At 40.1% G+C, this 16,049-nt stretch overlaps 1 protein-coding gene across 2 annotated transcripts in view; it reads right to left on the reverse strand.

Annotated features, from left to right (window-relative positions):
- The window catches only part of SEL1L3 (SEL1L family member 3), a 50,056-nt gene that overhangs the window by 5,814 nt on the left and 28,193 nt on the right, over positions 1-16,049 (reverse strand). For both annotated transcript variants that reach the window (XM_070756987.1, XM_070756988.1), the window contains 8 exons: positions 15,787-15,849; positions 15,460-15,636; positions 11,573-11,700; positions 10,055-10,138; positions 8,126-8,216; positions 7,496-7,580; positions 7,164-7,273; positions 3,911-4,038 (listed from right to left, as the gene is read on the reverse strand). In XM_070756987.1, coding sequence (XP_070613088.1) covers positions 3,911-4,038; positions 7,164-7,273; positions 7,496-7,580; positions 8,126-8,216; positions 10,055-10,138; positions 11,573-11,700; positions 15,460-15,636; positions 15,787-15,849 — 866 coding nt within the window. The remainder of the gene's footprint in view (positions 1-3,910; positions 4,039-7,163; positions 7,274-7,495; positions 7,581-8,125; positions 8,217-10,054; positions 10,139-11,572; positions 11,701-15,459; positions 15,637-15,786; positions 15,850-16,049) is intronic.

Raw genomic sequence — 16,049 nt, forward strand, 5'->3', positions numbered from 1 at the left:
GTAAGCAACAAGGGATAAAACACGATCATAAGAATAAAATACAATTGCCATAAGTCATAAGATGCAGCACTCATCTTAGGATACCAAATAAGGAATGAAGGGAAGGAGGGGAGGGGAGGGGAGAGATAAAGAGGAGATGAGAGAGGCGATAAGAGATAGAGAGGAGAGGAGAGGAGGGACAGAAGAGCAAAAAATTCCCTATAAGTATAGGATACTAAATAAGGAATGAAGGGAAGGAATGAAGGGAAGGAGAGGAGAAACAAAGAGGAGAGGAGAGAGGAGAGACAGGAAGGGGAGGAAAGGATAGAGGAGGGGAAGAAGAGAAGAAGAGAAGAGAAGAGAGGGGGGAAATCCCCCCCAAGTATATACCCACTAAAACCCTCATTGTGTATTGGACTAACTAACTAACTAACTAACTAACTAACTAAAGAAAGAAAGAAAGAAAGAAAGAATTGAATACCAAATATGGAAGGAAAGGAGAGGAGAGACAAAGAGGAGACGGGAAGGGAGATAGAAGAAAACCCCCCTCCAAATCTCTTCCCTTTTCATTCCAACAAGTACAGTTTTAGTAATGTATCGCCATTTCTTAAGATACAATATGTGCTCTTTTCTTACCATATCTCAATTCTTAAATAAAAACAAAATTGTGTTCTTCATCAGCATAACTGAGGTTTATCAGATCTAACTATCTTAACCTTGATTGAATAAGTCAACCCTCTGTGTCTTTCCTCTACTTTGAACCATCTTGATTTTTAACTTCTTTAAATTGAAAGTCCCAGAGTTTGATTTCTTGATATCTTTTTTTTTAATACGTGAGATGTCATTTGTACGTCCAATAAGAAAAAAGTTATCCCTCTTTCCTTTTTTTTCTGTTTTAGTAGTGTTCTATCTCCTTTAGTCAATGAAAAATCAGACTACAGTGGAACCCCGACATAAGAGCTGCTCTACTTAAGAGCAACTCGAGATAAGAGCTGGGAGGGGAGAGATATTTTTGTTCTACTTACAAGCCCAAATTCGAGATACAAGCGCCAAGGAGCTGTCTCCTGAAGCCAAACGCTAACTTCCACGTTCGGCTTCAGGAGACAGCTGCGAAGCGGCGCGCGTGTTTTAAAAGGTTGCAGCCGGCCTGGGGGGCTCGGGGGGGTGCTTGCAGCTTTCTTTCTTGCTCTTTTTCTTTCTCTCTTTTACCTTCCCTTCCTCTATTTCTTCTTTTCTTTCTCCTTCCCACCTTCTTCCCTCCCTCCCTCCCTTCACTCATTCCTCTCTTACTCTCCCCTTTCATAAGTTTCCTTGCTTCCTTCCTCTGTTCCTGTCCCTTCCCTCTTTCCTTCCTTCCTTCCCACCCTCCGTCCATTCATTCACCCATTCCTCTCTTGATCGCTTAAAGCCGGTCCCTGGTGCAAAAAGGGTTGGGGACCTCTGTCCTACAGGATTGGGTGGCAGAGAAGTTGAACATATGTAAATTTAAAAGTTTAAGAAAGTTTACAAGTTAAGTGAAAGAAACTTCATTATTCATTTATATGTACATGTACATTTCTTCATTAAAAACATGTCTTTCTGCATAATTTAGACTAACTTTGTGAGTTTTTTGAGGGCTGGAACCAATTAAAATTATTTACATTAATTCCTATGGGGAAAAGTCGTTCGAGATAAGAGCTGCTCGACTTAAGAGCCCAGGTCCGGAACGAATTAAACTCGTATCTCGAGGTACCACTGTAGTTCACTTGTAGGTCCAATAGTTCTTTTTCCATATCTTTCTCATGGCTTGTCATATTTAGATCCACTTTCAAATTAATTTCAAAACTTATCCGGAAGATCTTATTATTCCCTTTCTGCAATTTCCTTAACCCTCCATCCCTCCCTCTCTCCATCCATCCCTCCATCCCTCCATCCATCCATCTATCTATCATGTCGTATAGTTTTGAAGACTGGCTTTCAAAACTATCCACAGAAAACTCTCTGTTAATATATTTCCGCTCTATTGTTTGTTCAATTATATTCTTTATTATCCTCTAGCTCCCTCTAGTCTCCAATTCCCAAAGTCCCAGCCTATTTCTTTTTCACTTAAAGGTTTAAACAAACCAGCCACCGTTTTCCCCCCAAAGGATGCATTCTTCTAATCCAGTGATTTTCAACCTTTTTTGAGCCGCGGCACATTTTTTACATTTACGAAACCCTGGGGCACATTGAGTGGCTGGGGGGGGGGGGCGACTAAAAAAAGTTTGGACAAAAAAATTCTCTCTCTCTCTTCCTCCCTTTCACTCTATTTCTTTCTCCCTCCCTCTTTCTCTCCCTTCCTCTTTCTTTCTCTCCCCTTCCTCTTTCTTTCTTTCTCTCTCTCTCCATCCCTCTTTCTTTCTCTTCCTTCCTTCCTTCCTCTCTTTTTTGGTCTCTTTCTCTCTCCCTCCCTCCCTCTATGTCTTTCTCTCTCTCCTTCCCTCCCTCTCTTTTTCTCTCTCTCTTGCTCTCTCTCTCTTTCTTTCTCTAGTTCTCTATCTCTCTCTTTCTTTCTCTCTCTCTTGTTCTCTTTCTCTCTCTCTCGCTCTTTCTCTCTCTTGCTTTCTTTCTCGCTCTCTCTTGCTTTCTTTCTTTCTTTCTCTCTTTCTTTCTCTCTCTCTTGCTTTCTTTCTCTCTGAGCTTCGCGGCACACCTGACCATGTCTCGCGGCACACTAGTGTGCCATGGCACACTGGTTGAAAAACACTGTTCTAATCAATTTAAAATTATAATCCTGGTTCCACTTGGGCCCTTAATTCATTGTCAACGATCCAAAAATCTGTATTTTAAGCACAGTTTTGCTGTTTAATTTTTTTTAAAGTCACATTTTCCCAAATTTTAACAATTGTATTTAAAATTCCTTCCTCCCAAGAAAACCACTCTCAGAGGTATTGCAGTAATACTTGCTATTTTAAAGGGTCATCATGTTTCCAAAGCAACAAATAAAATTCCAAATGGTAAAGGAATGAGGTTTGATTCTTTGTGTGTGTCCTTTAAAAAAGCTGCATTGTTTTAGTTATTTGATTTTACTTTTTTCCTGTTTCTTACTTTAAGTCCTAATTTCTAGCCAATAGTAAAATCTATTCCAAATTCTATAATAGTCCGATTCTGTTGTGATTCAGCCTGAGGCTTCTCAGGGACCGGCTGGATTTCTGCCGGATCCATGCCCAGAGGAGGAGGACAGTGAACAGGAGGGGGAGGACCAGGCAGACGGGGGAGAGGAACGTCAGGAAGAGGAGGAGGGAGAGCAGCCTGAGACCCCCGGGGGGTGCTCTCCCCAGCTAGTAGCCTGGATTCATTGGATGAAGACGCACAGGCCATAATAGACATGAGGCAGCGACGTGCAGCTCAAAGACGGGGCCAATTAGAAAGGTATTTCCATCCCTGAATTGGCAACAGCTGGGTTTGGGTGTGGTTCTCCTCGGCAGGGTTGAAAAGGCAGGCCCGCCCTTACAGTCTTGTGGAGAGTTATCAACTAGGAGTCCTGTGACCTTGCTTCGATTCTCGGTGTCTCTGATCTTGGCTTGTGGCCTAGAAGCCTGGAAGACTTGGGGGAGGCATGGGTTTTATTATCTCCAGTGTTGTTTTTGCCAGAAAGAATCCTGTTTTATTGCCTGGCCTTCGTGAAACCTCTGTGAAGCTTCATAGTGTTCCTGTCTGTAAGAACAGTTTTTGTTACCTGTGTTTGCTCTGAATTATATAAACTGCCTTTGTTTTTTACCAGTGTGTCTGGCTACTCTTTTTGGTTGGGGTTGGCGTCTGGGGGGACCCAGACAGAACAGATTCCCCTTTTTCTTTTAATTCCATCATTATCCTATCCATTCCAGCACATGCTCCACAGATGCTGCTCTAAATGTTCAATTCCGACTTCGGTATCTGTCAAAAAAACAGCAAGAAAAAAGAACAACCTTACCGTTCATAAAGTTTTTGGCGGAGGGACGTATTTCTGGAGTGGCGAGTGCTGTCAATTTCTAAATGATCTAAAATGTAACTGGGAATAGAATAACCTTCTTCCAGAAGAAGAGCCAAATTGAAGAATCCCTGGAAGAAAGAAAATGAGGGTTAATTGGACAGTCTTGTTGGGAAGACTCCTGCAGAAAATTAGAATAGAACGGCGATGGCGAACCTGTGGCATGGGTTCTGCTGGCACAAGAGCCATTTATTTATTTATCTATTTATCTATTTATCTATTTATCTATTTATCTATTTATCTATTTATCTATTTATCTATTTATCTATTTATCTATTTATCTATTTATCTATTTATCTATTTATCTATTTATCTATCTATCTATCTATCTATCTATCTATCTATTTATTATTTAGTTATTTAGTTAGTTAGTTAGTTAGTTAGTCCAATACACAATACATATTGAAAAGAATAGACACGAAGTATTATATATAAAGAGAAGATATAAAAATAGAGGAGAAGATATATGAAGGAAGAAAAGATATATGAGATAAGGAGAGACAATTGGACAGGGGACAAAAGGTAGGCTAGTGCACTTATGTACGTCCCTTACTTCTTAGGAACCTGGAGAGGTCAATCGTGGATAAATGTTGGGGGTTAGGGGTTGACACTACTGAGTCCGGTAATGAGTTCCACGCTTCGACAACTCGATTGCTAAAGTCATATTTTTTACAGTCAAGCTTGGAGCGATTAATATTAAGTTTGAATTTTTTGCGTGCTCTTGTGTTGTTGCAGTTGAAGCTGAAGTAGTCATTGACAGGCAGGACGTTGCAGCATATGATTTTGTGGGCAATACTTGGATCGTGTTTTAGGCATCGTAGTTCTAAGCTTTCTAGACCTAGGATTGATAGTCTGCTTTCGTAGGGCATTCTGTTTCGAGTGGAGGAGTGAAGGGCTCTTCTGGTGAAGTATCTTTGGACATTTTCTAGGATGTTGATGTCTGAGATGTGGTATGGGTTCCAGACAGATGAACTGTATTTAAGGATGGGTCTGGCAAAAGTTTTGTAGGCTCTGGTGAGTAGTGTGAGATTGCCATTGCCCTAGCTCAGCTCCAACGTGCATGTGTGTGCCAGCCAGCTGATTTTGGGCTCACACAGAGGTTCTGGGAGGGTGTTTTTGGCTTCCAGAGAGCCTCCAGGTGGATGGGGGAGGATGTTTTATCCAGGGAAGCCTTTGGAGCCTGGAGAGGGCAAAACACGAGCCTACTGGACCCATCAGAAGTTGGAAACAGGCCATTTCCGACCTCAAGAGGGCCTCTGGGGAGGGGGCGGGAAAAGCTGTTTTTGCCCTCCTCAGCCATTGATTTATGGGTGTGGGCACTCGCACATGCATAATAGCGTGTGCTCATGCTCTTTCATCACCTGAGGAAAAAAAGGGTTGCCACCACTGGAATGGAATAGAATGGAATGGAATGGAATGGAATGGAATGGAATGGAATCGAATCGAATCGAATCAAATCAAATCAAATCAAATCAGAATATAGAATAATATCAGAAAATAAAATTAGTAGAAAAGAAAAGAAACAATGTTTGAAATTCTTTGTGGGCCTTGTGTCTGAAAAATCTCTGCTCTGCTTATCTGCTTCGGTTTGTTTATTGAGGATAACTTCTGGGCATTTTGCCAAGAAGCTTTGATAGCTCTGACCTATCAAAGACTAGTTGCTCTTCTATGATTTAAGACAGTGATGGCGAACCTTTTTTTCCTCAGTTGCCAAAAGAGTGGGTGCACGCACTATCGCGCATGCACGAGTGCCCACACCCATAATTCAATGCCCGGGGGAGGCCAAAAACAGCTTCCCTCACTCCCTGGAGGCCCTCTGGAGGCCAGAAACGGGCTGTTTCTCAACTTCTGGTGGGTCCAATAGGCTTGTGTTTCGCCCTCCCCAGGCTCCAAAGGCTAAAAATGCCCTCCCCCATCCCCCTGGAAGCTCTCTGGAAGCCAAAAAATTCCCCTCCCATTTCTGGGTGAACCAAAAATCAGCTGACCAGCACACACACGCACTTTGGAGCTGAGCTAGAATAACGGCTAGCGTGCCAGCAGGTATGGCTCCGCGGGCCATCTATGGCACCCGTGCCATAGATTCACCATCACTGATTTAAGACTTTCTGACCTTCTGCCAACTGTTAATGATGACTAATTAATAGTTGGTCTTTTGCAAGAGAAGACTGCCTTTAGGTTTGGGTGTATGTATATCACCTTTGCTAAGACAATTATTAATAGTTGGTTATTGATTAAAATCAGTTCGAACAAACTGTGTGTTTGCTACGTTCTTAGCTGGGGCAGAACAACAGTTAACTAGGAACCAGGATTGGGTGACTGAATCTGGGTTTAATGTGATTCCAAAAAAATGTCTGCTCCATTTATGAGGAACCTTGAGCAGAGCCTCATGCTGTTTTTGAAGATTTCACGTGGGTTATGCTGAGTGTTGGACCAGATTACCTCCGGAACCACCTGCTACCACACGAATCCCAGCGACCGATAAGGTCCCACAGAGTTGGCCTTCTCCGGGTCCCGTCGACTAAACAATGTCGTTTGGCGGGCCCCAGGGGAAGAGCCTTCTCTGTGGCGGCCCTGGCCCCCAGGAATCAACTCCCCCCGGAGATTAGGACTGCCCCCACCCGCCTTGCCTTTCATAAACTCTTGAAAACCCACCTATGTCGCCAGGCATGTGGAAGTTAATATACCCCTTAGCTATTGAGGTTTATGTATGGCTTGTTTGAGTTGTATGATTGCTTTTTATAAGGGTTTTTTAAATTGTTTTTAAATATTGGATTTGTCCCGTCAACAAAACAATGTCGTTCTCTGTGGCGGCCCCAGCCCTCTGGAACCAACTCCCCCCGGAGATTAGAACTGCCCCCACCCTCCCTGTCTTTCGTAAACTACTCAAGACTCACTTATGCCGCCAGGCATGGGGGAGTTAAGATATTCCTTCCCCCTAAGCCATTACAAGTTATGTATGGTATGTTTGTGTGTATGTTTGGTTTTATAATAAGGGTTTTTAGTTGTTTTATTAATTGGATTGTTACATGTTGTTTTTTATCATTGTTGTTAGCCGCCCCGAGTCTATGGAGAGGGGCGGCATACAAATCCAATAAATAAATAAATAAATAAATAAATGAATGAATGAATGAATGAATGAACGAACGAACGAACGAACAAACAAACAAACAAACAAACAAATAAATTTGTTACTTACCTGTGCATCCTTCTTCAATGCGGCTTGTGCATACATACGGGCTGCCACATCCAAGTTCCTGCTCTGGTTTTGATAGCCATAGTAGTAAAAATCCCCTACTTTCAAGTGAGCTAAGGAAAGAAAGACTGGTGTTAAAGCTTGGGAAGTGTGATTTTAAAAAACGGATGCCTAGAACTTCAGCACCAAATACTTTTGATCAGTTACTGCTTTTTAGTTAGTGCTGGGTGACACACAAACACACACACACACACACACACACACACACCAAGATTATATTCCATGACTCCACAATACTCACAAGGCATTATTATTTAACCTGCTAGTATACATACCGAACGAGGGAGCGTTGCTTTGAGAAATGGAGAAGTTATAGTACTTCCAAATGCAGTCGGTGGCGAAGTATCTTTTGGCCAAGTTCTGGGAAATGTAATGGGGAAAAAATGACTTGGGGGGGGAGGAGGAGGTGAACAAAGAAGGAAGAGAAGGAGAAAAACGAGGAGAAAGAGGAGGAGAAGGAGGAAGAGAAAGAGAAGGAGGAAAATGAGGAGGAGAAAGAGGAGAAAGAAGAAGGAGAAAGGAGGAGGAAAAAGAGGAGAAACGGAAGGAAGAGAAAAGAGGAGGAGGATAAAAAGAAGGAGGAGGAGAAAGAGGAGGAAAAAGGAGGAGAGGAGAAGAAAAAAGAGAAAAAGGAGGAGGAGGAGAATGAGGAGAATGAGGAGGAGAAAGAGTAGAAGAAGATAGGAAGAGGAGAAAGAGAAGGAGGAGAAAGGAGGAGAAGGAAGAAGAAAAAGAAAAGAAGGGAAAAGGAGGAGGAGAAAGAAGAGAAAGAGAAGGGGGAAAGGAGGAGGAGGAGGAGGAGGAGAAAAAGAAGGAGGAGAAAGAGGAGATAGAGAAGAAGGAGGAGAAAGGAAGAGGAGGAAGAGAAAGGGAAGAGGAAGCAGCAATGGAAAAAGAACGCTCACCGGTTTCTCTTCACAAAGATGTGCTAAATTGGTCTGCGATACCTCAATTCCTGTCTCAGCTGAAAGGATATAATACAGTAGAGCTTCGTTCCTAAAATTGAAGAAGTGGGGGGGAACCCCAATTTAATTAAAATAAAGAAACTTCGGAAAATGTCGGAAATATTGTCTTTTCATCGCATAATCAGAAGATCTTCACATGCTTGAAATATAAATTCAACAAATTAACTTAAATTAAATGAGTGCATTATAAAGCATTCCCAGGGGTATAAGGATGTGGGGGCAAAGATCACAAATTAAATTTTTAAAAAAGAAGATGAAAAAAGCAGCTTTAAATTAAACCATACTCTGTTTCCCGCAAAATAAGGCCTCTCTTGATAATGAGCCCAATCGGGCTTTTGAGTGCATGGCAATAAGGCCAAGCACTTATTTCATGGTTCAAAAAAATATATAAGACAGGGTCTTATTTTGGGGGGGATCACGTTAGTACATGTAGTCCTTGACTTAGGACCACAATTGAGCCCCAAATTTCTGTTGCTAAGTGAGACATTTGTTAAGTGAAGTTTTCCCCTCCTTTACAGCCTTTTCTTGCCACCGTTGTTAAGTGAATCAATTCAGTTGTTCAGTTAGCGACAGGGTTCCCCAATTATTTTTGCTTGTTGGAAGGTCACCAATGGTGACCACATGACCCTGAAACCGTCAATGAATATGAATCGGTTGCTGAGCATCTGAATTTTGATCAGGTGACCGCAGGGAGGATGCAATCAGTAGAAGGTTTCCTACTGGTACGGTCGACGCTATTGTACCGGTAGCAAAAATTGAGCTGTGCACGCAGTTCCACATTTCCAGTATGCGTGCGTCGGCATCCGAGCAAGATTTTACTTCTGTCCATGCGCGGAAGCAAAAAAAAAAATTGCCAAAATCTCTCTCTCATGTGTCCCTTCACAAGATTTTGTTTCCTTCACAATATTTATTTATTTGTTTGTTTGTTTGTTTTGTTCAATACACAATAATACACAATGAGGGTTATAGAGGATATAATCAGGAAGAATGTATTAAAGGGGGAACAGAGGAGAAAATAAATGAGTGAAATATAACTATGAGAGAATAGCAGGAAAAGATATAGAAGAGAAAATATATGAGATATAGGAGAGACAATAGGACAGGGGATGGTAGGCACTCTGGTGCACTTATGTACCACATATTATATATTACATATTATATATTATTATATATATTATATAATATATATTATATAATTATATAATATATATATAATATATATATTATAATATATGTTATATATATTATACTGCATATTATATATTATATATTATATATTATATATTATATATTATATATTATATATTATATATTATATATTATATATTATATATTATATATTATATATTATATATTATATATTATATATTATATATTATATATTATATATTATATATTATATATTATATATTATATATTATATATTATATATTATATATTATATATTATATATTATATATTATATATTATATATTATATATTATATATTATATATTATATATTATATATTATATATTATATATTACATATTATAATATAATATATTATATTATGGACACATGCGCAGAAGCAAAATCTCACTCAGATGTGCGTGCACATGGAGGTGCACGCACATCTGAGGTGCACATGGAGCTGCATGCAGAGCGCACTGGTAGCAACAGGAGTGGCAACTCCTGCCTGGATGCAATGGCTGTTAGGGTGAAAAATGGCCATGCGTCACTTCGGTTCAGTGCTGCTATAACTTCTAACAATCACTCAAGGAACCGTTGTAAGTTGAGGGCTACCTGGAAGTTGAGGAACTAAGGACACAACTCGCAATGTTAATTAAAACACGTTTTTTCAAGGTGTAAAAATCCATGATGAACTTACCAATGCAATTCCAGGTAGGCTTTGAGTGCTTTCTGGAGGATGTGGCCTAAATAGCCGTTCTTTTCGGCCACGTATTTGGCCCAGCTGCAAATGGAAGGAGTAACATTGAACAAGGGGAGCTCCGTTATGGCTGAATAGAGTCTGTCCTCCTTTAGCTTTTCTTAATAGAGTAGAGTAGAGTAGAGAAGAGTATAGGAGAAGAGAAGAGAAGAGAATGAATGGAGTAGAAGAGAAGAGAAGAGAATTGAAGAGAAGAGAATTGAAGAGAAGAGAATTGAAGAGAAGAGAATGAATTGAGTAGAATAGAATAGAATAGAATAGAATGGAATGGAATGGAATGGAATGAAATGGAATGGAATGGAAGGGAAGGAAGGGAAGGGAAGAGAATTGAAGAGAAGAGAATTGAAGAGAAGAGAAGAGAATTCTTTATTGGCCAAGTGTGACTGGACAGACAAGGAATTTGTTTTTGGTGCATAAGCTCTGGAAGGAAAGGGAAGGGACTACAGCTACAGCTCTGGAATATGGGACTGATTTTCCCAACAGCATCAGCAAACCACCGTCAAATAAGCTTCAATTATTTTCTAGTAATTACACTACCTTTAATAATTTTGTGACAATAAAACAACCTTTAAAGATGTTGTTATGATTAAATAAGCATTTATGATTTTGTTATAATTAAATAAGCCTTTATAATTGTGTTACGTTAAATAGGTGCATTTCATATTAATAAAATGGAAGCTCTTCAATCATTATTTTCCAAATGTATTTATTTTTTTTAAAAAAAATCATATTAGTGACCTGCGGGACTTAAAATCGTGAATTCGGTGTTCCGCGGGATTTTAAAGTATGACCTTGGTGATCCCTGAAGTCCAAAAGGTTGGGGACCACTACTCTATAGTGTCCTTTTGATTTTGATATTATGTTATGTTATGTTAGGTTAGGTTATTCATTTGTCCAATATACAAATACATAGGAAGAAAAATAGACATGTAGTAATATATATAAGGGTAAAAGTGAACTTAGAGGAAAGGATATATGAAAGAAGGAGAATATATGATAAGTGAGAGAAAGGAAAGACAATTGGACAGGGGACGAAAGGTACACCAGTGCACTTATGTTATGTTATGTTGTGTTATGTTATGTTATGTTATGTTATGCTATGCTATGCTATGCTATGCTATGCTATGCTATGTTATGTTATGTTATTTATTCATTTGTCCAACACACAAATACATAGGAAGAAAAATAGACATGTAGTAATATATATAAGGGTAAAAGTGAACTTAGAGGAGAGGATATATGAAAGAAGGAGAATATATATGATAAGTGAGAGAAAGGAAAGACAATTGGACAGGGGACGAAAGGCACACCAGTGCACTTATGTTATGTTATGTTATGTTATGTTATGTTATGTTATGTTATGTTATGTTATGTTATGTCATGTTATGTTATGTTATGTTATGTTATGTTGTAATATTTTTGCAATTCTTTCTCCGTTTCTCCTTCCTCCTTACTTACAGTACTGCTTTTTCCGGATCCCTGGGAAAGCTTGCTAGATTTCCTGTAATGTAGAACTGGGAGCAATGTAAAGTCCCTTCCATGTGACCCTTTTCTGCTGCTTTATAGAAATAGCCAGCAGCAGCAGTCTGCCAAAAGGGGGAAAATAAAAGATATTAGACAGGTATGTGTAACTTCCATCTACTTGCGTTTTTTTTTTTTTAAAAATCAAAATAGTTTAACACAAGTTACTAGCTGCCATTATAAAGTAAGTGCAGGTAGTTCTCCAATTGCGATCATAATTAAGCCCAAAATTTCTCTTGCTAAGTATGGAATAGAATAGAATAACAGAGTTGGAAGGGACCTTGGAGGTCTTCTAGTCCAACCCCCTGCTTAGGCAAGAAATCCTACACTACTTGAGACAGATGGTTATCCAACATCTTCTTTAAAACTTCCAGTGTTGGAGCATTTACAATTTCAAGTTGTTCCAATGATGAATTGTTCTGACTGTCATGAAATTTCCCCTTAGATATAAGTAATTTCTCTCCTTGTTTAGTTTCCACCCATTGCTTCTTGTTCTACCCTCAGGTGCTTTGGAGAATAGCCTGACTCCCTCTTCTTTGTGGCAACCCCTGAGATATTGGAACACTGCTATCACGTCTCCCCTGGTCCTTCTTTTTATTAAAATAGACATACCCAATTCCTGCAACGTTCTTCATATGTTTTCACTTCCAGTCCCCTAATCATCATGGTTGCTATTCTCTGCACTCATTCTAGAGTCTCAGCATCCTTTTTGCATCGTGGCGACTAAAACTGAATGCAGTATTCCAAATGTGGCCTCACCAAGGTCTTATAAAGTGATATTAACACTTCATGTGATCTTAATTCTATCCCTCTGTTGATGTAGTCTAGAACTGTGTTGGCTTTTTTTGGCTGCTACCGCAATTGGCTGGCTCCTATTTAAATGGTTTTCCACTAGGACTCCAAGGTCCCTCTCACAGTTACTGTTTTGGTTTCTGGTAGAAATTTAGTAATTACAAATAACTCTTATTAAATGCATCATTTCATGAATAAAGCAACTCCATTTATTTCTCTGCTCTCCTGTACTTCAATCACATTCCATACAGCACTCGGTCCGTTATCTCTCTCTTAGCCACATTTCTCACATTCCTTTTCCTGCTTCATTTAGACAAGATTTATTTTCCTAACCACATAACTTTGAAAAAACAGCAGCACTGACTAAATACAATACAAAATGGCTTACTTTAGCGTGGTAAAGACACATCCATTCTTCTTTTCGGCAATGTTGAAACTCCACCCTTCTTCTCCACTAGCCCCCTGACGTGCCAACTACATCGCTACAATATTTAACCCATTCCTCTCCTTAATATCTTCTTCCAGACCTCTGCTCTCTACATTTCTGGACCCTTCTGAATTTAGGGTTAACCCAGCCTGCGTCTGATTCTCCCTCACTAGATCCTGAACTCATAGCCCCATCCTGTGGCTGGCCTCCCACCTGTTCTACTACCTGTAACCCCGGGGCCCCCACTACTTCATAAACACTATCTGAATCCGAGTCCTCAATATCTTCATCATCCTCCAACTGATCAGGAGTATGTACAACAGTTACCACTATTGAGAAATGTACCACTTATACTGCACCTGTGTGTTTGGTTTGTCTGAAATGGAGACATTTGTTAAGTGAATTTTGTCCTGTTTTGTGACTGCCATAGTTGGTCACAAGGTTGTTATGTGAATCTCGCTTCCCCGTTGATTTTGCCTGTCAGATGGTGATTCAATCTCTCTCCAAGGAACCAGTCCCTGGGGCCCACAAGGTTGTGCAAATGCTGGTTTACAATGGATGGATGGATGGTAGGAAAAATGGAGGCGTCCATGCATCTCCATGTCCCCGACATGTGCACGCGCGTGCCCATGTGATATTTGGCTTCTGCGCATGCCCAGGAAATGAAATCTTGCACAAGGATTGTAAGAAAAATTAGGGGCTTATATGTCAACTAAGAGAATTCTGTAGCATATTTTGAAAATAGAAACTCTTGTTTTCAATAACAGGCCTATCCTGAGAAGGAAAAGTAATGTCAGTGTCGTCCAGAAAATCTTTTAGGTAAACATGGTTATTATGAACCCAAAAACTGGGGGAAAGGACTTTTAGAGATAAACAAGAAGATAAATATCAATTAAGGATGAAATGTCAAAAAGGGACCCAAAGGATAACAAGGAGAAAATGAAGTAAAAGTACTGGTGATAAACAACTCTAAATATGGACATAAGGAAGAGGCGTGGATAAGACATTAAGAAACCTATAAAACAGTGTTTCCCAACCTTGGCAACTGGAAGATATTTGAACTTCAACTCCCAGAATTCCCCAGCCAGCATTCGCTGGCTGGGGAATTCTGGGAGTTGAAGTCCAAATATCTTCCAGTTGCCAAGGTTGGGAAACACTGCTATAAAAGATTTGCCCTGTATTGAGTAAATCACCCCCAGAGATACCCAGGTACCTTTCCCTGACCTCTTCGGGTCCCTGTATGCATACCGGTCTATTTTTTCTTTATTTTGTTGTCAATAAAGTATTTTTCCTTTTATTCTATCTATCTATCTATCTATCTATCTATCTATCTATCTATCTATCTATCTATCTATCTATTTATTTATTTATTTATTTATTGTTAGAGTTGAAAGGGACCATGCAGGTCATTAAGTCCAACCCCCAGCCTGAGCAGGAATCCTAAAGCATCCCAGCCAAATGGCAGTCCAATCTCCTCTGGAAAGTGTCCAGAGTTGGGGAGTTCACAACCTCTGCAGGCAGGTTGTTCCACTGGTTGATCGCTCTGACCATCAGGAAGTTCTTCCTTACTTTCTCTTGGTTTCCTGGAGATTTTTCTAACAAGTTGTTAACCTGATCCTACGCAGCTTCCGCTCAGGCAATCTCACTCTACTCACAAGAGCCTACAAAACTTTTACCAGACCCATCCTAGACTATTGTTCATCTGTCTGGAACCCATACCACATCTCAGACATCAACACCCTTGAAAATTTCCAAAGACATTTCACCAGAAGAGCCCTTCACTCCTCCACTCGAAACAGAATATCCTACGAAAATAGACTAACAATCCTGGGCCTAGAAAGCCTAGAACTACGGCGCCTAAAACACGATTTGAGTATTGCCCACAAGATCATATGATGCAATGTCCTACCAGTCAATGACTACTTCAGCTTCAACCGCAATAACCCAAGAGCACACAACAGATTCAAACTTAATACTAACCGCTCCAAACTTGACTGTAAAAAATATGATTTCAACAATCGAGTTATCGAAGCGTGGAACTCATTACCGGACTCAATTGTGTCAACCCCTAACCCCCAACACTTCTCCCTTAGAGTCTCCACGATTGACCTCTCCAGGTTCCTAAGAGGCCAGTAAGGGACGTACATAAGTGCACTGGTGTGCCTTTCATCCCCTGTCCAATTGTCTCTCCTTCTTTCACCTATCTTATATATTCTCTTCCTTTCATATATCCTCTCCTCTAAGCTCACTTTCACCCTCTTTTATATTATCACATGTCTATTTTTCTTCCTATGTATCTGTATTTGGACAAATGAATAAATAAATAAAAATAAATAAATAAATAAAATAAGGATGCTCATGTGCATGAGATTTTGCTGATTTTCAGCACTTTTCTGCTTCTGCGCATGCACAGAAGCTAAGAAATCACCCAAAATCGGCAAAATCTCGTGTGTGTGAGCATCCTCACGTGAGATTTCGCTTCCTGCGAATGCACACAAGTTGAATTTCATGCCAGAAGCACCTGTTCAGGTCACTGTGAACGTACCAGGAGCCCCAGCGATGGGGAGCCCTTCACTGAATGGGACAGTGCAAAATTCACACTTACCCGATTTCTACCTGTTGCTCCTGGATACAGTCCATCTAAGTGCAAAACACCAAGGTTGAAGGAGGCATCTGGGCTACCCATGGCTTCGGCTTTTAGCCAATGTTTGGCGGCTTTGGCATAATCCCTTTTAAAGTTGTGATAGTACCAACCAAGGCCATTGACCGCCTGGGGGAATCCCTAAGGTAGGTGAATACCACTACTGGTTAATATGCAATAAAACAAAATTTGAAGGGGAGAAAAGCAAGGTGTTACACGCAGGGTTAGGGTTAGGGGTTAAGGTTAGGGTTAAGGTTAACAGGAAAACAAGATCTTATGTCTAGATTCTACCTTTGAAGAGGCTTTTTTCATCAGTTGGAAAGCAAGGCGTTTGTTCCTTTTCACTCCTTGGCCCTAAATGACAAGAAAATAATAATAATTTCCAAATAGTTTAAGTCTCTTTTTTTTCATATCGGAAAGGAATAGAAGCACTTTATCAAAAATTGAAATCTTCAGATAACAAAGGAAGGGGTAGAACAATTCGTTTAGCGAAAATTATAAAGGCATTGGGAAAAAAGTGACTTATGGCTGTTTTTCGCGCCAGTTTTATGACT

This window comes from Erythrolamprus reginae, chromosome 7, assembly GCF_031021105.1.
Source record: "Erythrolamprus reginae isolate rEryReg1 chromosome 7, rEryReg1.hap1, whole genome shotgun sequence".
NCBI classification, from domain to species: Eukaryota; Metazoa; Chordata; class Lepidosauria; order Squamata; family Dipsadidae; genus Erythrolamprus; species Erythrolamprus reginae.